Source organism: Eublepharis macularius, chromosome 4 (assembly GCF_028583425.1).
Source record: "Eublepharis macularius isolate TG4126 chromosome 4, MPM_Emac_v1.0, whole genome shotgun sequence".
Lineage (NCBI taxonomy): Eukaryota > Metazoa > Chordata > Lepidosauria > Squamata > Eublepharidae > Eublepharis > Eublepharis macularius.
In genome coordinates, this window is record NC_072793.1 from 22,462,794 (window position 1) to 22,487,187 (window position 24,394).

At 46.5% G+C, this 24,394-nt stretch overlaps 2 protein-coding genes across 5 annotated transcripts in view; both read left to right on the top strand.

The window, feature by feature from the left end:
• The window catches only part of TTYH2 (tweety family member 2), a 100,329-nt gene extending 90,563 nt beyond the window's left edge, over positions 1–9,766 (top strand). For both annotated transcript variants that reach the window (XM_054978163.1, XM_054978164.1), the window contains one exon: positions 7,328–9,766. In XM_054978163.1, coding sequence (XP_054834138.1) covers positions 7,328–7,408 — 81 coding nt within the window. In that variant the 3' untranslated portion in view covers positions 7,409–9,766. The remainder of the gene's footprint in view (positions 1–7,327) is intronic.
• Positions 9,767–22,714: 12,948 nt separating this feature from the next.
• The window catches only part of DNAI2 (dynein axonemal intermediate chain 2), a 38,013-nt gene continuing 36,333 nt past the window's right edge, over positions 22,715–24,394 (top strand). Inside the window, exons 1-2 of one of the 3 annotated variants that reach the window (XM_054977822.1) lie at positions 22,715–22,758; positions 24,008–24,179. The gene's annotated coding sequence lies outside the window, so the exon portion shown is untranslated. Of the gene's footprint in view, positions 22,759–24,007; positions 24,180–24,394 lie in introns of those variants that run through there. The other 2 variants (XM_054977824.1, XM_054977825.1) reach the window with 2 other exon arrangements.

Sequence of the window (24,394 nt, forward strand, 5' to 3'; positions counted from 1 at the left end):
TATATTTGACAATAGAAGTTGCCATGTGTTACAGTATACACTGTATCACATTCCATGTCCTACAGATATATGTGCACCATTACGTTTTGTTTGTACCCCCTGGGCATGTTTGATGATGAATGACAATTGTTTCTTTTATAAAATTATGAAATAACAGTTCTATATGGGAAAAAAACAAAAAAAAATGTAGCAAAGTGACTGATGAAACTGAGCTGGGGTAACTTTATACCCCGGTACTTAACATGGGCCAGTGAGAAAATCCATTTTTTTCCCTGAGGTAAAGGAAACGATAAATGGTAAGTAATTTTCCTTTGTGGTTATCATGCAACAGAGTGCCAATAACAGTGTCTTAAAAAGGCAGAAAGTGAGATCCTCTAAGTCTTGACTTTTTGAAAGAAAAGTGTACCTGAGGTAGGTAGTAACCCGTAATCTCCAGGACATAGTATGACAAGCATGAAAAACCCTTACTTACAATGAAATCCTAAGCGGAGTTACTCCAGTCTGGCTTCAACAGGCATAGACTGCGGCTGCTTTCACACATGCTGAATAATGCACTTTCAATTCACTTCAGTCCACTTTCAATGCATTCCAGTGATTGTTTGCAAGTGGATTTTCCTGTTTCACCCAGTAAAGTCCAGTTGCAAAGTGCACTGAAAGTGGCTTGAAAGTGCAGTATTCAGTGTGTGTGAAAGCAGCCTGTGTCCAATTATGCTAGCTCATTATGGAAACAGTATTGGAAGTGAAGGTAAAATTTTCTACTATATTTTTCCAGCACAGGAGAGTGATGACAATTGTGAATCAATTCTCCTAAAGACTAACAGTGAAATCCTAAGTACCAATATTCTCAATAATAATAACTAGAGTATTTTATATTCTATAGCTATATGGATATTCTAGTGCACTCTTTCTACAAGGCCAGCAAAGATCACTCTTCAGAGGGTTTGTTAATTTCCTCTTTGCCTCCCCGAAGGCTCTGTCCGTTATTAATAAACCCTCTGAACAGCAATCTTGGTCGGCTCTGAAGAGAGAGGTGAACTCTGTATGAAGTTTAATGTAGTTTGATAAGTCATATACTCAGATACAGGCCATTTCCACACACATTGAATAATACACTTTCAATGCACTTCAGCAGTTCTTTAGAAGTGGATTTTTTTTGTTTCATACACGAAAACCCAGTTCCAAATGATCACTAAAGAGCATTGAAAGTGCATTATCCAACAGGTGTGGAAGCAGCCGCAGTAAAACCTCTCAAAGGCTGATTCCACACACGTTGGATAATGTACTTTCAATGCACTTTAGCTATCGTTTGGAAGTGGATTTTTTTGTTTCACAGTCGAAAAATTCAGTTCCAGATGATATCTAAAGAGGATTGGAAGTGCATTATCCAACATGTGCGGAATCAGCTAAAGTTCCATGTTGTGCTACCAGTGACCCAATGGGGCTCAAGCTCCGCACTGGGCTGAATCCTTCAAATTTCTGCGGACAAAAGAAGGAAGAGGAGCAGTTTTGTCCAGTTCCCCTTCTCACATCATCCCTTTGACCTGAGTGACTTTTGGTTTGTAAGGGGCCTTGAGCCTCTGGTAGTCCTTTTTCAGGAGTCACAGGGAGTTTCTGATGGAAGGGGATAGGGGAGAGATCCCTTTGCACCAGGGTTTTTTTTCTGGGGGAACGTGGGGGAACGGAGTTCCAGAACCTTTTGAAAATGGTCACATGGCTGGTGACCCCGCCCCCTGATCTCCAGACAGAGGGGAGTTAAGATTGCCCTCCGCGCTGCTGAGCGGTGCGGAGGGCAATCTCAACTCCCCTCTGTCTGGAGATCAGGGGGCAGGGCCACCAGCCATGTGACCATTTCCTCCAAGGGCAACCCACTGAGTTCTACCACCTCTTTCCCCAGAAAAAAAGCCCTGCTTTGCACCAACAGGACAGTAAGATTCAACCAGAGGCGTAGACAGTAGACACATTCGACTAACTGGTTTAAAGAGTTTAGTTTGAAACAGAAAGCAGGGAAAGCAAAGACCAAGAAACAGTGATCTGAAGACAGGCAAAAGAGATTTGTAGACACTGGGCAACTGATGTTCTGCTTGGTTTTTCCTCTATTCTGTAACAAGATTCATTAATTAGATGCATATAAGAGAGAGAATAATTCTCTTAATTTAAAATCCCCACTTGAACTACTTCCCAATAAAATATGATTCACTAAGAGTGCTTATTGCCAGCAAAACTGTGTGCCCACCATTTTGTTAAGGATCATATTAAGCAATTAACTTTTGGGTTTATTTTCCGCATACCCAGAACTTTCCTCTTAATAGAGGAAACTAATACGTACACATTGAAAATACGTACGTGTTGGAAATATATCCATGCAGCATTCAGATCTGAGCTACAACAAAACTGACACCACAAATAGGGGGGGGGGAGTCCCAGAACCTCCATGATCATCAACAATAAATTAAATTTAAAAGGCAAGAAGATAATTGGGGAATTTGTTTTGGATTGAGGTCAAGATTTGAAGAAAATATGTTCCGATCTCTGATTGCTGCTAGCCTAAGGTCAACTTCAGATGGGACTTCGGGTCAAACCACACGAGACAAATTACACTCGAATTACACTCCAATACACTCGAATTACAAAATACGCTCGAATTACAAAATACGCTCGAATTAATTCGAGTTGTCTCGTGTGGTGAGGCCCTTTGTTGCAGGAGACACAGAGACAAGTGCTTTTACCCTGTTCCTCTGCAATATGCTCCTGAAAAAGACCTTGCACTGCTCACCCCTTGCCTGGGGGATGAGTGGACCTTCCAATGTGAAGGCAGTCTGCAGATCTCTCAGGTCATACAATTGCATATGTTCTGTTCTGAAAAAGGTAGAGACAGGGCCAGTGATAGCAGAGCCTAAGGTAGGGCAGCTGCTGCAGCCCACAGCTTCCAGCAAGTCCCACTGCTGCCATCCACCTGCACCTTCCCCTAGCCACCCCCTGCAACCCCTCCTGTTACCTATGCTTCTGTCTGCACATGGTATCCACCACAATTAGGAGTAGGGAGGGGGTTGCAGCTGGAACACAAGGGCAAGTCAGCTGGTTGGAACGAACACACAGTGAAGGAGGAGCATGCAGGCTGGTGGCCAGAAAGAATGGTGTGAGCATGGGGCAGGCAGCGCACGTGCAGCTCCGGACTGCGTGATGACATCATCACACAGTGCCGCTGGCAGGTGGCTGGGGCGGAGCGAGGAGGCCACCCGCATGCCGCCCTGGCCACCTGTCGTTCCTGGCCCGTGTCTGCTGCGCCCGCCTGGGGGCGGGCGGCAACAGCGCGAGGCTGGCCGGCGGTGGTGCGGAGCTGGCCGGCGGCGGTGCGGGACATGCGCCTCCACCCCCGGGGCCCCCTCCGGCGCCCCCCCAGCCCCGCGGCGCCCGCGGCCCCCACCTCACAGCCTCAACGGTGGCGCCGGCCCTGGGGGCAGGGCAGCAGGCAGGGCCCAAGCACTCTCTGTCCAGGGCACTCCCAGGTAGAATCTGCCCAGGGCATCCCAATATCTGGAATGGCCCTGCTAGAGCTATAGAGGAACAAGAAATGGAAGGCACTTCAATGGATAGCTCTATAGCACCACCACCTCAAATCTCCAGGAATTTCCTACACCAGAGTTGGCAACCGCAACCCATCACTTTACCCAATCGTCCACAGCATAGATTCAAATTTGATGTGTGGAAATGCAAGTTTCATGTGCAGCTCGGTGCTGTTCTGTAAAGATATTCTTTTAATTAGAGCTGCATGTCTGCAAATAAGAGAGAGGAATAGCTCCCTCGCTTCCAGATGTGTCCTTGATTATAACAGTTCTCAAGATTTTTGTGGTGTTGTGGCTTTGTGGAGATAGAAGCTCCAGGATGCAGACCAGCAAAAGTGTAACCACAGACACCCGGGCAGTGAGGAGTCAAAGCCCAGCCTGTGCCCAGGGCTGCTTGAATCAGAACGAGCTGAAATCTGAGTACAGGCTGGCGCAGTTTCTTTTCTTTTTTTTAAAGCCCAAGCGACTATTGTGCCATCTTTTGCAAGAACTATTTTTAAATCGGTGGTTTAGTGATTGGATCTGGGCCAGCTTTGAAGGTTTTAATCTCGCTGTTGCAGAGCATGCAGTCGGGGGGCTCAAGGATGAGCAGGAAGCTAAATGCCGCCAGATTAATTTCAGCCCCTCCCTCCACACACACATGAAACAGTACGGTTTAAATAGGATGTAAATCCCTCGGGGAAAGACTTTCAAGCTTTTTCGAGTTCCAGAAAAATATTGGGATTGATTTTTCCTTAATACTGTGGTGTAGAGGAGACTCTCTCCCACTTTTCCCGTTCATAAGCACACTCTTGCTTTCTCTCACTCGTAAGGGTCTTTACAGATGGACAACGCCCAGGGCTTTTTTTCAGCTGGAATGCGGTGGAACGGAGTTTTGGCACCTCTTGAAAATGGTCACATGGCCGGTGGCCCCGCCCCCTGATCTCCAGAAAGAGAGGAGTTTAGATTGCCCTCCACGCCGCAGCATGGTGACCATTTTCTCCCACTGAATTCCACCACCTCTTTTCCCAGAAAAAAAGCCCTGACAACGCCTATCTGTTTTTCTTAGTGCTGTTTTTATTGTTTGTACCCATCCCCCAGGTAACTCAAGGTAGCAGCGGGAGGGGGGGCAGGAATGTTTATTCTTCGCAATAACCATCTATAGCAGGAAAGGCTAAAAAAGACTTCCCAAAAATTATCTGCTCAAGACCTGACTATACAGTACTGTTTCTGGGTCAATCCCTGTGTCCCGCCAAGTGGACATCTTTGAAATGGTGATTGTCAGTCCTGTGGCCCTGAGAAACCACTTTCCATCCTGTTTGGGAAACTTATGTGTCGTTTATTGGTATTAACGTAGTCGATCATTAAGTTAAAGGTAAAGGTATTCCCCTGTGCAAGCACCGACTCATTACTGACCCATGGGGGGACATCGCATCACGTTTTCTCAGCAGACTTTTGTTACGGGGTGGTTTGCCATTGCCTTCCCCAGTCGTCTACACTTTACCCCCAGGAAACTGGGGTACTTATTTTACCGACCTCGGAAGGATGGAAAGCTGAGTCAACCTTGAGCTGGCGACCTGAACCCGGCTTCTGCCGGGATCGAACTCAGGTTGTGAGCAGAGCTTGGGCTGCAGTACTTGCAGCTTACCACTCTGCGCCACGGGGCTCCTAACAGTCCATCATTACACATATAAATAGAGGCTCCCTGAGGCCATTTCCACTCGGGCAAATTGCATAGGGCAGGAGGCTTAGCACCCCCCAAATTGGCCCCATGTGCACCAGAATCCAAGTTCCAGACAAGAATTCCTAGCATATGTCTGCTTGGAAGGGGCCAGGACAGATTCAGGAACAGTGTGCCATGTGGTTAGGCCCGCCGTTTCATAGCTGAGCAGGTATTTGAAACCAAATTGATGGGGGAGGGGGATCTGGAAAAAAAATTACAATGGTCTCTTGTTCTAGTGTACTTATTCTAGTAGAAGTAGACTATTTGTCACCAACAGACCATTGAGCAGTTTCCAGTGGATCATTAAGCATCTGCTGGTTGCTGCAATTCTTGCAAAGAACCTACTTTGCATGCAGGTCCCAGGTTAAATCCTCTCCAGTCAAAAGGATAAGGTGACAGGTAATGTGAAAGAAGCCCTGATTGAGGCCCTGCCAGTTAGAGTAGACAATATTGCCCTTGGTAGACGAAAGGTCTGACCAAGTATAAGGCAGACTCGTGCATTCAATTTTACATTTTTAGCATGAGAAATATGTTAAAAGTAATGTGCCAATGACTTTTGTGCAAATTGAGTATTAGCAGGGCTTTTTTTCAGCGGGAACGCGGTGGAACGGAGTTCCGGAACCTCTTGAAAATGGTCACATGGCTGGTGGCCCCGCCCCCTGATCTCCAGACAGAGGGACGTTTAGATTGCCCGGGCAATCTAAACTCCCCTCTGTCTGGAGATCAGGGGGCGGGGCCACCAGCCATGTGACCATTTTCTCCAAAGGCAACCCACTGAGTTCCACCACCTCTTCCCCCAGAAAAAAAGCCCCGAGTATTAGCGTTTCCTAAACTTTCTCACATAAATAGGGAATCTCATTCCACCTGCTTCACTGAAGCCCTTTCAGGAGCCGTTGTTTTTGGTAAACAGAATAATCTCTGCGAGGGTACCTTATTCAAAGTCTTCTCCTTGCCTGCTGCTAAATGTGGATGTCGTAACTGTGAATCAAAGCTGTTCATGTTTATATTCTTAACACTGTTTAGAGTCCCCTGAACATTTTCATTTGGGGGAATGAATTGATGTAATAGAAACTTGCGGGGAAGTTTTGTTCCTTGCGGAAGTCAGGAGTCTTTCCAAAGCAGTTTAGCTGGTAAAAAGATTTCGGTAGCAGGCGTTCACCAAAACAAACCCAGAATTGGTGTGTTGAACTAATTGAATGTTTTTTAAACAGAGTCATTCCCTTATCCCTTTCCTTTTCCAACTCTTGCATGAAGAAAAATTTAGATACGTCCTTCTCTACAGGCTGTTTCTTCTCTCAACTAGACTCGTAGTCTTTTCAAAACAACTGTCAGTTTGCTTTATTCAGAATGTCTTTCTGTTGCCATCTCATTCCCACCCTGCTGACCATCAGGATATACGTGTCTTCTGTTGTTTCCAGCAGCATGTAAAATGAACAAGTTTCACCCAAGCTTCCAAAACTGATCAGGGCTCATTTTTACAGTGTTAATGCTACTCAGGGGTCATTTTGTAGAAAAAGAGCTGGAGGAACTCATTAGCATAGCTCATTAGCCTATGCCACGCCTCCTGCCATCACCGGAAGTGTGTTATTGGTATAACTGATTTACATATGCCACACCCCCTGACCACCTGTTCTGGCTGTTTTGGACCCAATCCTGGCCATTCAGGGCCGAAATTGGGCCCAAAATGGCAAAAAGGGGCTGAAAATGGCTGAAAAGGGGCCCAAAATGGTCAGGATCGTGCTGCTGATGAGCGGGAGAGTGATCCACCACCTGTCAGAGGCCCGATCCGGGCCATTTCGGCCTCAATCCAGGCCGAAACGGATCCAAAATAGCCGAGAGTCAGGTGGGCGAGGCCACCTGACATTTGACCTCTTTGGGGAACTGCCGGAACTGCATTCCTGTGCATTCCCCCTCAAAATAAGCCCTGATGCTACTCTTAGAGGACTTCACACAAACATACTGCTGTTGTAGTCATCTAGCCCATAGTCTGTTGGCCAGCTCTTACGCTAGCAATCGGAGCTGTGTGGTATAACTTCTCTCTCCATCTTTCTTCTCTCCTCAGTATTCTCCAAGTATGCGAGCAACCTATCTTTCGGTTAATGATGATCACAGGCGACAGTACGGCAACGAATTTCCAGCCTAGCACCCAGCTTGTAGAGAAGAACCCACAAACAATGTTTCTATAGTGGAACCTGACAAAAACTCAAGGTGCGTGGACTGCAGAGAACAAGAATGCTTCCGTAGTGAAGTGGCAGAGAAGGGCATCTGGAGAAGGCATCAGAAGACATCCAGTGGAACTCGGAATAATCTTCCTAGAGGGGTATCCTGTGTGTTCAAACTGGCAGCTTATGTTCATAATTCTTAGTCTTCCTCTCTTGCACACACTGGACGGAACCCTGTGCTTCCAAACTCTGAGCTAACTGCTCTGAAGTCTTCTTCTGAACTTATCTCTTGCCCCTTTCCTGTAACCAGTGCATTGTATACCCCAACCTCTTTTTGGAGGGGGGGCAGGAACGGAGATGGAGAGATTAAGGTATGGTATGGACTGCTTCAATTTTGTGCACCCGGCCATTATTTCCTATTTTATTTTCCTCTGCACTGACTTGGTTGACAGTGTGATTCGGGCTTCCTTACTCTTTTTTTTTTTTAATTAGAGCAAATAATAAGACCAGTACACTGTACAAGTAAATAGAACACTGACACGTGGTGTACAACGACAGTAAGGGAAATGGGAGCTGGCTACGAAAGAAAATGTTCCTTGCTTTTGAGTCAACGCAATACCAACCACTAAAGTGGATTTCGTTTTTCTACTAGAGAGGCCACTAAGCCTTCCGCTGGCTTGGCACTATGCTAACTTTAGTATGATCCTTCCCCTCTCAATAGCAACTCCTCTTTGGAAGGTATGGTATAAGATCCACACAGTATTCTCTCTTGTTCACCTGTTTCCTTTGCTCCTCCAGTTAACATGAAATTCACCAGCCATTGCTGGTGTCGCCTCAGGTATTATTTGGAACAAACTGAATTTTCTTTTCTTTGCGCGTTTGTTTTTAATTTGTGTGTTTTTATTTTTTTTTCCTTCCGATGTTTTATATCCGCTTTCCAAAGAACACAAACATATCCTTGACTTTTTAAAAGATTTTTTTAAATGGACAGTTACTCATAGTTTTATATATATATATATGTAAGAATATTTTGCAGGTCGGTTTTTCTTTTTTTAAAGCACCAGTTTCTTAAGAAACAAAGTAAAATTAATGTCCCAAGCTGATATAAATTTCTACTGTCTTGAATGCAAGAAACCTTCAACAGAAATCTTTTCTCACATTCTCGGACGGGGCGGGGGGAGGGGGCGGCCAAGAAGTGTGGGAAAATTGGATCTGAATTAGTATATAATGGCTCCAGAGTGCTGCAGTGATGGTTTGTATTGACAAACAGTACTGTTAGCCCAGTTTCTCTTAAGTAATAACGGTCTTCTTTCCCCCGAGACGACAGCAGCATGTATCTTTAGAGGTTCTTGGAAGCAATTCCCACTATCAACAATTACCAAGGAAACCTTGCTAAAGCTATAACTGCTCTTCATCACGGTAGTGGTTGTTAGCATGGTTTCAGCTTTCAACACAAACAGAACCTGTTGCTCACCCTTCCTTGTGGATATTGAGTGGAGGTGGTTCCTTTGCCTTTCTGTGTGCCTGAGTCTGAGGAGAAGTATCCCGGGTAGCAAGGATGAATTGGTGGAAGAGGGAAGAGACTTCGGGGGATCAAAATGTGTTCAAATGGATGAGTTGGGGTGTTCTTCCACCCTCTGGACCCCTGGTGCTATTTTACTGGTCTAATTGTTGGCTTCTGCCTAAAACCATTTAATTCCTTTGAAGTCAGAAACGTTGTATTTGTTTAGGCTGTGGTGAGTTTGCCCAGTTATACTTTGAAGATGATCGAAAGCAATATATAAACACTTCCATGGGAACCCAAAGGGATGGGTCTAACTCCTTGCCTGTCCAAGCACAAAGAGCCACAAAATACTCCCAGACCTGAACACTGCAACTGAGGCTTCCCAGACGGTGTCAGTTACTGGAATTTTGAACTGCACGTCCTTCAGCATTACTTACGCCAACTTCTGTGTTAGGGGTGACCGTGCTAAACTCTGCAGAAGTACAACAGAGTCGCCCTCCTATGCACATGATGCCACGTGGAGGTTTTAATTACTTGACAGCAATGACTCACTGTGTCTTTTATCAAGAATATCTTGTACATATCATGTATGGTGACATCATTTGTACATTCATCTTATATGTGACTGATTACAACTTAAGGCATGTGGAGGGGAAAACCCTGATCTTATGCTTTTAAACTTGTCATTGTAACACCACCATTTAAAACTGTTTTTTTTTTAATAAAAAAAAAAACGCATGTGAACTAACCTCATCTCAGGCTCCTTTCAGGGCTATGCCTGATTTGTATGTACTGACTGGGAAGCAGATGAATAAAAACTTGTACTAAAAAGTGATCTTTTGGTACCAGGTATTTTATTATTCTGAGCATTGTTCTAGCCATTATTACATACAACTCTTAAGGTATGACAGTCTCCAGACTTGAAATCCCTGAGTGAATTGGGCACTGGTGGCTTAAAACACACACTCAAGTTTGTAAACTTGCACGGTCTTTAAGTGCTTTCTGCACAAGGTCATAGGGAAGTATAAAAGCCTGTGATCAGAGGACCTACTAATCTGTTCAAATTGCATTGGGCAATAGACGGTAAGTACAGCGTCTGTCATACGAACCGTTAAGTCCTTTTGAATCCTGAGATGCTAAAGGACCTGTTTTTCTGAAAGACAGAATATGATTCAGAGTTATAGCCCAGAGTTGCAGCACATCTATGCTGTAAAGTGGTCTCTAGCTTACTCAGCACCTGCTTACGGCTGGGGATTTGATTAGTTTGCAGCTGAATATACCTGAGACTGAGGTAAATACGATCATCGTACTCTGGTGTCTTCATTGTTAACAGGCCGCTTCCACATGTTCCAATTTTTTTGCGTCTTCCGAATCCACTTCGAGAACTCACCTTGCACCAGCATTGTCCCCATGCGTGTTTCGTGGGTCCCGAAACAGAAAACGCGTTCTTTGTGCTTCGTCACGAATGACGTGAGCACATTCCTGCCCAACTTTCCTTTTTTGGGGGGGAGCGCATGCGGGATTGTGCTATACCGTTGTCCCGTCTTTCAGCTTCTGTAGAACCCGCGCATGCGAGCCAGACACCTGTGTGATGTTTAAAGGAGGAGTAATGGCAAGAGAAGGGGTTGGAGATTTGTGGGAGGGCTCTTCCAAAGTGCAACAAAGCCTCTGCGTGCATTGATACGGTAGGATAATCGTGCGGAAAACTTGCATCAAAAATAAACACGGACCAAAACCAGTCTCACAAAAAAATGTTTAAAAATTGGAATCATCACGACCCGCTCGCGCATGGGAAATGATGATGTGTGCAATGAGTGAGATAGCCTGGCCAGGGTACCGTTGGTAGGCCGTCCCATTAAGAACGTGTGGAAGCGGCAAAGGTTCCGCCTCTCCCAGTAATTCATGCTCCTTCCAGGTTTCAGCAATAGTTGTTGAGCCCCATCAGTCTACTGCATCTTCAGCTTCGCAGGTTACGAAGTACAAAGACTGAGTCTGGGGTCTCTGTCCTGTGTCAGAGAAATGAAGAGTTACAGATTCTCCTCAGTTTCTCTCTCTGGTGCCTGATCAGAATAAAGGACCACAATGCATGTGGAGAAAGGGCTTCTGCTTTCCTCTCTGTGCCACTTTCCCAGCCTGAAACAGCCCAGGGCAGGGATAATATTAGGCCTTTTAGGGAAACTCATGTGTAAGTTGCCTGATTGTTTCAACAAAAATACTGGACATGCTCGACAGAAAATTGTTGACCATGCACGGACAACATGGCTTGGCAAGGCAGCCCAGTGAACATAAGGCAGGGGAAAAGGCAGGCCACAAAGTGACACTGTGTTGTGTGCGCACTTCACACCAACTCAACTATGGCAGGCAGATCCCCTCCCAGACAGGGCAGTTTAGTGATTGTGGGGAAAAGTCAAAGATGCTCCCACACTACCTCCTTTGTTCCCATCCAGCTTGCTGATTTAAAACTACCTCACAGGGTTATTGATCAAGATGGGCAGCCATGTTAGTCTGAGGCAGTAGAAAAGAGCACGAGTCCAGTAGCACCTATAAGTCTAACAAAATTTGTGGTAGGGTTCATGAACAGGGGTAGAAATAAAGTAAAATATATACATCTTTAAGACCCATAGGCCAAAGCGATCCCACCTCCACCCCACCATTCTGGAGTCAGGGTGTGGGGGGCTTCAGGGGAAAGGCTGCTGCTGCTAATTGCCAAGGGAGGGAGGAATGGTAAAAACAAGAGTAGTTCTCTGGGTCAAAAATGCTCTCTGAAGTCATAGATCCAGAGGAGTTAGCTGTGTTAGTCTGTAGTAGCAAAATTGAAAAGAGTCCAGTAGCACCTTTAAGACCAACCGACTTTACTGCAGCATAAGCTTTCGAGAATCACAGTCCTCTTCATCAGATTGCTGACAAAGAGAGCCGTGGTTCTCGAAAGCTTATGCTGCAGTAAAGTTGGTTAGTCTTAAAGGTGCTACTGGACTCTTCAGTTTTGCTCTCTGAAGTGATTTTGGGAACTTCTGCACTGATTTTGGAACAATGAAAACTTCCCCCTCCCCACCATCTGGCCAGCCAAGAATGTCCCCTGACTGTTACAGGGCAGTGTGGGAATTTAAGTTCTTCAACATGCCTGCTCCCAGCACTTGCTTAGACTGTGCCCCCCAGCCCATTCTCTTTTGCAGCTGCCTCCCACTGAAAGAGGGAGAGAGAAGCTGTCTGTTGTTCCCCAGATGGGAGCCAGAAGAGGCAGCCAGCTTGGAGAGGGTGGGTGAGGCAGGGTAGGCAAAGCAGCTCCCCAAATGAGAAGGGGAAAGTGCAGGGGGGGGGGACACACACAAATAAGCAACTACTCACCTTGCAACACAGGCAGAAGCCAGAAAACCAGGCCTCTTCAACAGATAGGCAATAAAACTACCCCACATCTTTCAGGGAGGGGGAACTTCATCTCCTCTCAGGTGGGGATTGATGGAAATGCTAGCACCAGCTTTAGTTTGCCTTCCATTAGCCCACCCTCCAGAGCCCAGCCCTAAGGTTTGATTTTTCTTCTTATTTGCTCCTTATTTTGTTACTTCCTTTGTATTTCAATCCTCCCCCCATGCTTTCCCTTAGAAATTGCTGGTTTCTTGGATCTCTGTCCCCCTCCCCTTAACCTCACAATACATTCAGTGGAGTACATTGTCTGTAAGTATTCTGATTCTCGTGCAGATCCACTGATATTGTCAATGATCTATGGTTATACAATAAATTTAAACTGTTTGCCAAAACGTGCAGCTGCTTCTGGGCTTTTGCTTGGAGTCCCAGAGACTGCCTGGTTTATTCTGTAGTAGGTAATGACATAGGATTACCAACCTGCAGGTGGTGGATGGAGATCTCCTGGAAGTAGAAATGATCTCTAGGCCACAGAGATCAGTTCACCTGGAGAAAATGGCTGCTTTGGAGGGTGGACTTGATCAGGGCTGTATTAACCCATGGCTGGGGCTCTAGGCTTTCAGGTATTTTGGGCCCTCTATGGCACTTCAATCTTTCACCCCACTACAACTGACAGCCTGACCTTGGTACGGTAGGCACTAGACCATACTGCATAGCCCTATATCCATTTTGAGGGTCTCCTGAAGAATTCTTTTCACAATTTTTATATATTTTATTGCATTTGTAGAACTCTTCAGGAAAGTACATTTCAGGGGTATAATTGTTCAATACTGTAATATTTTGAAGTGAATAAATGTTTTATTATTATATATAATTTATAATAATAATAACAATAACATTCGATTTATATACCGCCCTTCAGGACAAGGCCCACTCAGAGCAGTTTACAAAGTATGTTATAATATCCCCACAACAAAACACCCTATGAGGTGGGTGGGGCTGAGAGAGCTCCAGAGAGCTGTGACTAGCCCAAGGTCACCCAGCTGGCTTCAAGTGGAGGAGTGGGGAATCAAACCCGGCTCTCCAGATTAGAGTCCCGCGCTATTAACCACTACACCAAACTGGCGCTCAAATAACAACAACAACATTCGATTTATATACCGCCCTTCAGGACAACTTAATGCCCACTCAGAGCGGTTAACAAAGTATGTCATTATTATCCCCACAACAAAACACCCTGTGAGGTGGGTGGGGCTGAGAGAGAGCCGAGAAGCTGTGACCTGACCCAAGGCCACCCAGCTGGCTTCAAGCGGAGGAGTGGGGAATCAAACCCGGCTCTCCAGTTTAGAGTCCCGTGCTCTTAACCACTACACCAAACTGGCTTTCTTTTATGCATGATTGTTTTAATATAAGAGACGAGTTGTTCCACTTCAATAAGGAAGCAGTTAATTATCTTATTAATAGAGGTTATATAAGAGAATCAATTAATTGTAATTTATGTGGGGGTATGCCTCAGCAAAAAAAATTGACAGGCCCCCTAGTCCCTGCAGGCCCCTAGGCTTCGGCCTAGTCAGCCTTATGAAAAATAAGACTCTGGACCTGATAGCATTACAGCCCAATGACTTCCTTCCCTAAATCCTGCTCTCTCCAGGAATTTCCCAACCTGGAGCTGGCAACCCTAAAAAGGCATAAATGACTAGAAATACTTTTGGCAGCAAATCATTTTATTAGCTAGGAGAACATATGAGTGGGGAAAAGACAAACACACGAGATCTCTAGAACTGGTTTTTTGTGCAAACTGTCCCATAGCCAATCAGCAGAATCACATGATAAAGCTTATGCTAGATCATATCACTTAAGACTGTCGGAAGAGGGGCTGTGTGTATGAAAGGTTATTTTAAACAAAATGCGTTAAGAGAAAAAGACTCCTTGCTGCATCCCATCTGGTGTGGTATTCATTTGAATGTGTATATGCAGGGAATTTTGTGTGAGAAAGAGCGTGAACATTCAAAATATTGATGGTGGTCGTGGATTTTCCGGGCTGTATAGCCGTGGCCTTGGCATTGTAGTTCCTGACGTTTCGCCAGCAGCTGTGACTGGCATCTTCAGAGGTACAGCACCAAAAGACAGAGCTTTCTCAGCGTCACAGTGTGACTGTGTGACTGTGACACTGAGAGCCAAGCTACAAATGACGCCTGACACAGATTGGACACTTGTCAGCTTCCCTCAAGTTTTGATGGGAAATGTAGGCATCCTGGTCTTGCAGCTGTAATGGAGAGCCAAGCTGTAAAACCAGGACGCCTACATTTCCCACCAAAACTTGAGGGAAGCTGACAAGTGTCCAACCTGTGTAAGGCGTCACTTGTAGCTTAGCTCTGAGAGATCTCTGTCTTTTGGTGCTACACCTCTGAAGATGCCAGTCACAGCTGCTGGCGAAACGTCAGGAACTACAATGCCAAGACCATGGCTATACAGCCCGGAAAATCCACAACAACCATCGTTCTCCGGCCGTGAAAGCCTTTGACAATATATTCAAAATATTGTTTAAAGAGTCTGTTGAATATCCCAGTAGCTAGCTGCAGTTTTTCCAACAGCTGGAAATTGCTATAGCAGGCGCTTGAACATGTTCCAAAGTCTGTGCCTTAGAGAGCAGTGCCACCTTATGGCAAAAACATCCTTCCGTTCAATGCAAGGATCTTGCCTACCTAAATCTATCCATGATAATTCATCCCCCGCAATTCATCTGCATTTTCATTGGCTCTTAACTCACAGCTGGAGCATTACAAATGTTAATCACAAGAGGTTTAAAGAGCATTATACATCAGTAAATCTAAAGGTTCTACCATTCATGAATTTTAGAAAACCGACTAGTGTTTCACATTTCAAAGTGCTGCTGAAACCAAATTATTTTTTAAATGTCAGGTTACTGCTGCTTGTGAAAAGATGGAGTGGAACCAGAAGGCAAGTTATAAATCTGTCTACAAGCCTGTTTCAGCCATATATACTTCCTTAATTTTTTTGTGCGGTGTTGAGGTTAGAGTGTTGAACTAGGATCCAGGAGACCCCAGATTCAAATCCCTGCTCTGCCATGGAAGCTTGCTGGATAACCTTTAGCCAATCACACACATGCTCAGCCTAGCCTACTTCACAGGGTTGCTGTGTGGATAAAATGGAGGAGAGAATGACGTACGCCACTTTAGGGAAAAATGTGAGGTATAAATATTTTTTTTTAAAAAGCTACCTATCACGGTTGGCTTTTGGATTGGCCCAGCACAACATTGATATAATAGAAGAGTGATATAGCGCAAATATGCAAAAAAAATTTTTTTTTAAGGGGGTGGGATTTTTAGGGCCCCGTTTCCGGAGGCACTTTGACTGACCGTCGAATTGCGCTTTTCCCTTTTGATGTGACTGACTGGAAGTGCAAGCAGATGTCAAAAGATGAGAGAATCTGTTCTAATAACGATAACAGAAGAAACGATTTCTAGTGCAAAACTGCCGAAATAAGGGCCTGTGTGACGACGGCCAGGGTCAAGCTTATCTGCACTGAAAAAGAATGGCTGGTTTACTTTGGAAGCTGCTAAAAACAGAATTATATGCTGAGAAATTCATTAGAAGCTGTGCAGCAATATATCAACTTGCTTAGTAATTCTATAGCAAACGTAACAGGCCTGCACTCCTTGGATAAAATTTGATAGTAAATCGTAAAGGATGAGCATTTGTCCTGAAGAATTTACGAAGGATCTGATTCTCTTGCTATTTTCTGGCTGAAATTGCTTAATGTTACGCCTGTTAAATCAAACCAAAATAAAATCCTCTTAAAAGTGGGTGTTTAAGGGGCCTGTGAGTTGTGAAACCATCTTTCCTTATCTGAACTTCTTTGTGAATATGGAAAGCTGTTCCTTTCCATTTTTCTGGCAATGACTCATGATTTTTTTTTCTGAATGGCTTCCAGCAACAGCACATTTTCTCATTGAACCTTTATTATGCATTCTGTTCCATTTTCCCATGCTGCTCGCAGCAGAGTCTGAAAATGGTCCACTGGTATATCATAGCTGTTTTGATAGTGAATGGGAGTGCTTTTATGACTGTTGGCAGCTCACGGCTGTTGGGTTATTCGATGCTGTGGTAACTCATTAAGAGAATAAAAAAGAGCAGTCTTTTCTGTCTGTCTTTCTGTTTCAAACATATGTCATGTGCTTGGGGGAAAACAGCTGGGTTACAACTGAGATCTGTTCCCTTGTGAAGCTTTCTGCCAAAATCTGCTCTCTTCAATCAAAACTCTCTCGTTTTTTTACAAAGAGAGCTTTTAAAAACAGGCAGACAACCAGATTTCCTAGCTATCTGTTGGGGCACTTAGAAAAGCTGTAACTGACTTGCTCAGAGCCTGCTGCATAGAGTTTGCTATCTAAAATTTTAAATTATGTGGGTGGGTGAGAGAGCTTCTAGTTTAAAACTCCTGTCTTATTAAAAAGAGCAATTTGCAGCAGGTGATTTCATCAAAGACACGCTGTGTGATATTCTAAAAAGCATTTAGGGGTAGGAATGAGCAAGTGTGGTAGTGACCCAAGTTTGAATCTCCACTAGAGATGGGCACAAACCAGAAAAAAAACGAACCATGCGGTTCGTAGTTCGTCAGATTTCATGAACCACAAACCACGAACTTTCACAAACCCTGCCCCTGGTTCGTGAACCGGTTCATTTGGTTCGTGAAAATGTCACATCCGGGTGAGAAAATAATCACTTCTGGGCCAGCAGAAGGTCACTTCCAGGCAAGAAGAAGGTCACTTCCGGGTCAGCAGGTCTGCAGGAAGTCCATCCCCTGTTGCCTAGGAAACTGATTGATTGGCACCAGGCTGTCTGCAGTCATGAACCAAAAAACGAACCAAACGAACCAGCCTAAAATTCGTGGCAGCTCTTCAGAAATGGGATCTGACAAACCGCGGTTCACAAACCACAAACCAGCCTGGTTCGTGCTTAATTTTGATTCATATTTCGGTTCATGCCCATCTCTAATCCCCACTCTGCCGTGGGTGACTTTGGTCCAGTTACATGCTCTTAGCCTAACCTCCTTACAGCGTTGTTGTGAGGATGAAACAGAAGAAAATGATGTAAACTGCTTTGGTTCCCCACTGATAAGAAAGATGGGGTATAAATCCAGTAAATAAATAGGAGTATATGAAGAGCTGAGCAGTTGCATCTTGGTATTTTCACTCTGTGCCCTTAGCTGGAGAACAGTTCTAATAAGAGATGGAGACAATACCGTCATAGGAGCTGGACTTTGTTACTATCCACACAGTTAATCAGAAGCCTTTTCTTGCATCCAATTGTGTGGGGAGGCGAATTAACGTTGCACATGTTCTTTCATCATACCATTAGTATTCCTGCTTTTACTTTCACAGCTTCACAGTCTAGCAGGCTGTCTCCTAATCACAAACCAAGCAAGATGGAGAACAGTACTTTGATTAATGTTGTTAAGAGGCTACAGAAACAGGCGCAGAAAGACTGGCATAGAAGCCATGGAAGGGGCGGGGGGGGGAAGATGCAGCTTTTTATTTCCACTTCTAAAATTAAAATTTCCTAGCATCTTTTACAAAGAGAGCTTGAAAGCTGCTTTGCTTTCAAGATTGGTGGGTGCCTTTTGTTCCTGAATAAGTCTTGAGCATTAGTTTTCATCAGCCAGAACGCTTGTGCTCCAGCAAATGTGGCAGCCTTTAAAGTAGGAGAAGTTTTTTTGTATGTGTGTTTATCAGCTGTAGCCTAACGCAGAGGTACAGGCAGGGATTTGGCTTTATTCCCAAGTACGACAGATACCTTAAAACACAATAATCCTCAGCCAATCTGCTCCTACACACTGCTGTAGGATAGCTTTAGAGCAGGGTCAAATTATGACATGGCATAGAATTGGGGGGGGGCACTTTTGGAATGAGGGGATCCCACCTGAGGCACCCTTTCCTGGGCAGCAGTCAAATCTGCACCTTCGTCTCCCTCTCTTTTCTGTCTGCCTCCAGTAATGCCTGGACTGGCCCTGGTACTTGCTACCACCAACCTGTTCTGGGGATTTCACTATAAGCCTCTCTACACAAGACATCTGGCACGTGTTCTCTCAGGTGACACAACGTTTCCTGGGAACTGTAGTTTTAAAAGAGTCACTTGGGATTGCTGAAGGTTGAAAATAAAAGCAAAATTAGGTTAGAAGTGTTTTTCTAGTGTAGTTTATGAGCCTTTAGTCTCCCCACCCACCCCACCAGGGCTAGATCTAGGGTTGCCGGCGCCCAGGGCAACCCTAGTCCGACCTCACGCGCGCACTCCCGGCATGGCATGATGACATCATTTTGGTGACGTCATCACGCAGGGCGGCGGGGGTGGCGTGTGGGGCTGGGAAGCCACCCGCGCTGTTCGCCTCCCTGCAGGCGAATGGCGCGGGCAGCCTCGCAGCCCCCCGCGCTGCCTTTCGCCTGCCCCGCAGGACGGGGCGGCCGGCTTGCCTGCGCCATACGCCTGCCCCACAGGACAGGGGGCAGCCGGCTGCCCCCTCTCCTGCGGAGCAGGCGAATGGCTTGGGCGGCTGCGCTGCCCTTTGCCTGCCCTGCAAGACAGGGGGTGCGCGGCAAGCCAGCTGCCCCCTGTCCCGTGGGGCAGGCAAAAGGCAGCGCGGGGGGCTGCTAGGCTGCCCACGCTGCCGCCTGCACGCTCCGGTAGCTGGCAGCTGCTCCCGGCGCCCCCTCCCTGGCAGCACCTGGCAGACTACCCCCCCTGCCCCCCCTCGATCCAGCCCTGCACCCCCACACACACACTCTGAGTGGAATCTGCCATTAAAGTTTTCAAAGACAGAGCAGTACAAGATCGCTGGGGGAGATGAACTTTGCAATTCTAGTTCACTGGGCAGCAGCTCCTTGCACAAGGTGGGAAGTGGTTGCAGGCTCGACATGCAACTGAGCGTGAGACAGTTTCTAAAGATTTATTAAACTATTATATTTAACCAAAAAAAGCAAAGAAATGCAAACAGTTGTTAGCGAAGTTTTCAGAATACTGAAAATAACCATGAAGTTCTTACCATGACTGCCTTCACCTGACCCCTAGGTCATCTAGTCCCTTGGTCAGGGCCGGCGCATCCATGGAGGTGGTGCCGGCAGCCGCCACGAGCACTGACCGGGGGTGGGGGCGCACACCGCGGAGCTGGCAGCGGCAGCGTGGGCGGCTGAGCAGGAGGGCTGGGAAGCCACCCACGTGCCGCCCCGACCACCTGCCACGCCTGGCCTGCAGCTGAGCTGCTGCAGCCTCCCAGCCCTCCCGCTCACCTGCCCCGGGCTGCCGCCACCACCAGCACACACTCCCGGCTGGGCGCAGCAGCTGCGGGCCAGGTGACCAGGGCGGGGCGCAGAGCAACTGAGCAGGAGGGCTGGGAGGACGCACGCGCACTGCCCCAGCCTCCTGCCGCACCTGGCCCACAGCTGCTGTGGCTGGCCAGGAACGTGTGCTGGCGGTGGCAGCACAGGGCAACTGAGCGGACAGTCTCCCAGCCCTCCTGCTCAGTTGCCCTGTGCTGCTGCCGCCGCTGCCGCCAGCACACAGCTGTGGGCCAGCCAGGTGCGGCTGGGGTGGTACAGGGCAACTGAGCAGGAGGGCTGGGAGGCCACCCGCGTGCCATCCCAGCTGCCTGCTGCGCCAATGGGGCGGCCGGCTTGCAGTGGCATGCCCTGATGCGCACATGGGGACAGGTATCTGGCCTCAGGCACCAGAAACCCTGGCACCGGCCCTGCCCTTGTTCCAGAGCTTAGCTCAAGCTGAACAACCCATAACTGCCTTGTATGAGAGCATACTTTCTCACCTATCGCAACCAACCTGCTGAACAACTACAGGAAATGCACATTGAACTGTTGGGGAAGATGGTTTTACAAGTTTCCACAAGCTCCTGCCCCCTCCTCTGGGCTGGTTACAGTTTTCCCTAAAGAAGGGGCAGGAGTTTTAATCCTGAGTCCTCAATTTCCCAAAAGCTTTATCTAGGAAGAGAGGAACTAGTCCCTCCTCTACACAGAGATTCTCTTTCAGATACCTGATCCCTATTATGGAGTCCAAAAAAGGCTAAAGATGATACCTTGTGACTTGTGAGCCTCATAAAGATTCAAAGGCCTTAAATTCTGGCAAAATGGGTTATAAAAAATGGTCACGTCATGATACATGATGAGGCAACCCTAAACTCTGTCTGTTTAAAAGACAGCGTATGATAAAAATATTTCATTCTAACAGAAAGGACTTCAGGCGGAGGTTTAACTTTATTTAGTGAACTTTCATGTTGTGAGGCCCTAAACCCACTAAGTTATCACTAAATTTGGCTCAGAATCAGATAAATTTTTCTCTCCGTTTCTTAGTTTCCTGGATGCACAGTGGGAATAATCATTATCTTACTGTATAAGCCTGTTCAAGTGGGTGGTGGGGTTTGAATTCAAGACGGTAAGCAGTTCACAAACTAAAACAATAAGTAGTACTATTTCAGAAGATGGCAACATGCAGAATATTTTTTTTTGCACTGGGACCTAAGATGATCTGAGCTTGCCTAGGAGTCTTATTAGTTGACTGGAAAATTCTCCCCGTAATCCCGCATGTGCGGTGTAATGCATTCTGGTGCAGAGATTCGGCACTGTCGCTGCAATGAGGTCCTGAGTTCTGATCATGCCACCCCTACCTGACAATAAGCCCTGACTGGTCATTAAATACATTACCCTTCCTCCATAGAGGTTAGAATGGTGTACATAGGGTTGCCTGCCTCCAAGTGGTGGTTGGAGATCTCCCGGAATTACAACTGACCTCCAAGCTACAAATATCAGTAGCCTGGAGAAAATGGCTGCTTTGGAGGGTGGACTCTATGGAAATATACCATGCTGAGGTCCTTTCCCTCTACAAACCCTGCCATCTCCAAGCCTCCACCCTTCAAATCTCCAGGAATTTCCCAGCTTGGAGATGGCAACACACTCATCCCCTCCCGGCCCTGGCACCATTTTATTTTCACAATTTTGTTGAGGCAGGTTAGGGTTAGAGAGAATGACTGTTGGGATTTATGCCTGGGAGTAGGGTTGCCAGCTCCAAGTTGGGAAATTCCTGGAGATCTAGGGGGTGAAACCTGGAGAAACCTGGAGAAAGTGGAGTTTGAGGAGGGAAAGGACCTTGGCATGGCATAATTCCATAGAGTCCATCCCCCAAAGTAGCCATTTTCTCCAGGTGAACTGATCTCTGTGGCCTGGAGACCAGTTCTAATTCTGGGAGATCTCCAGCCACTACCTGGAGGCTGGCAACCCTACCTGGGAGAGATTTGAACTTGGGGTTTTGGATCCTCGTCCAACGTTCCCACTACTACACAATGCTGGCGCAGTTTCTTCCATAATATGTTAAGAATAATCCAAACTACGGTATTTCCCATGATGGTGTATGGATGTGAAAGTTTGACGGTGAGGAAAGCTGACAGGAAAAAAATTGATTAATTTGAAATATGGTGCTGGAGGAGAGTTTTGCGGAGACCATGGACAGCCAAAAAGACAAGTTAAGTGGGTACTAGATCAAATCAAGCCTGACTTCTCCCTACAATGACAAAACTGAGGCTAGCATACTTTGGTCACATCATGAGAAGACAAGACTCTCTGGAAAACTCAGTAAGTGGAAGGCAGTAGGAAAAGAGGAAGACCTAAAACGAGATGGCTGGATCAATAAAAGAAGCCACGTCCTCCAGTATGCAGGATCTGAGCAACTCTGTTAATGAATAGGATGTTTTGGAGGTCTTTCATTCATAGGGTCGCCATAGGTCGGAGGCAACTTGAGGGCACATAACACATACACAAGGGTGGAGGGCTGCAGGCGGAGACTGCCTTATTGCTTCATCCTGTATCTAATACTGAACTGGGACCTCAGCATGCAAATTGCTCTGTAAATTGCTCAGCGTAAAAGTAGCCACATCCTCCAGTTTGCAGGACCTGAGCAAGTCTCTGAATGATGGGACGTTTTGGAGGTCTTTCCTTCATAGATCCAGAGCAGTTCGCCGTGTTAGCCTGTAGTAGCAAAATCGAAAACAGTCCAGTAGCACCTTTAAGACTGACCAACTTGACTGTAGCATAAGCTTTCGAGAATCACAGAACTGTGATTCTCGAAAGCTTATGCTACAGTCAAGTTGGTCAGTCTTAAAGGTGCTACTGGACTCTTTTCTATCTTCCTTCATAGGGTCGCCATAGGTCAGAGGGGACTTGAGGGAGCACGTAACCCAGCAGAGGAGCGACCACTCCTCGCTCCCTCACAGCACGCTTCTCCCTTCCCCCATCATCCCCCCTTCTCGCGGCCCCGGCCCCGCCCCCGTACAAGAATATCTCCACCATTCTCCCCTAGCTCCGCCCAGCTCGGCACGTGACCTTGGGGCGGTTGCTAGGATACGGGTAGACGCTACTCCAATCGGCGGAAGCCGCGGACCCGGAGAGAAAGCGGGTAAGAAGAAAGGGAGGGGGGCGGCGATCTCAGTGTCTAGAATGGCCCAAGGCGCCCTTCCCGAGGCACCTCCGTCCCCCCCTCCTCTTGGTGTGGAATGAGGCAGACCTCCTGCAAGCTCAGGGCTGTTGCGGAGGATCCCATTAACTCTCACCGCCCCTTCCCCTCTTCCTAGCAAGAGACACGTGGGGACTCAGACTCTGTGCCCAGATGCCGGCAATGTTCATTGTGGTGCGCTAAGGGAGAGGACATGGACTCTGTACATGCTCAGAGGCACTCTCTTCTTTGCTCGTGCTTCAAGGCTGCACTCCGCCCTGGTGTGCTTTTATGCCTGCCTCCGCACACCCCTTCAATATCTCTTTCCCCTTAGATCCAGAGGCGTTCGCCGTGTTAGTCTGTAGTAGCAAAACAGAAAAGAGTCCAGTAGCACCTTTAAGACTAACCAACTTGACTGTAGCATAAGCTTTCCAGAACCACAGTTCATCTGCATCTGATGAAGAGAGCTGTGGTTCTCGAAAGCTTATGCTAAGTTAAAGTTGGTTCATCTTAGTGCTACTGGACTCTTTTCTGTCTCTCCCCTTATTATCCCCTGCCAATTCTGTTTGGCATTAGGATTATCATTAATTGCTGCCATTTTAATTTTTTGATCATTTTTTTTGCCTGCTGATGTAAATCTTGGAAGATAGGTTTATTAAAGGCTTGTTACTGTGAAATGGAACTTCTGTGTTCAGGGGCAGTCTACCTCTGAATACCAGGTGCTGTAGCGGCAGCTTTCATGCCCTGCTTTTTTAGAGGTATCTAAGTGGCTGCTATTGGAAACGGGATGCTGGATCTTTATTCCTGGGCTTTTAAAAATGCAAGTCAGTTTGAGCCCAGTGAAGAGGTGCACGATTGATTTAGCGCACGGGCATAAGTTGCATGTGAATTACTGGCAACTGTTCTCCGTCAGCTCTCTTGCCCCCGAGAATATTCCTTTGGCCTCTGATTCATCTACCTGATTTCCCTCAGGTCCCTGTATGAGTGGCCTTACTTCCCTTTGGTCCCCACATCTTCGATCCCTTACTTGTTGGAACTATTCTCTTACAGTGTTTACAACCTTTTTTTAGCCGCACAATATTCTTTCCATGTAAGACTTCCGACCAAACAGACAGAACGTATTTATTTAGTTAACACATTCTCTTCCTGCCATTTCTCGAAGGATCTGAGGGCAGCGCACATAGTTTTCCTCTCCTCTCTTTTATCTTCACAGCAGCGTTGTGAGGTAGGCTGAGAGACAGTGTCCGGCCCAAGGTCACCCAGGGAGCTTGTGGCAAAACGGGAATTTGAACCTGGATCTCCCAGATCCTACTCCAACGCCACCCTGGCTCTGACCACTGGCTTGTCTGTAAAAATGTATCGCTGATGGCTTTATATATGTTCAGGTCTGTATCTGCAAGTTTGGAGCCCTTCCTGAAATCTGAAGCAAATATCTTATGTTAAGGCCAGTCCTGCCAGGACCTTTTCTGGTTTCACTTGCTTCCCCCCACTGTTCATAAGCTTTATGTCCTCCAGTAATGTCTGTTTGGTAACCAATCTACTTTCTGTCAGTCTGTCTGTTCTAGTGGCTGTCAAAAGTTTTATTTATTGTTTATGTCAT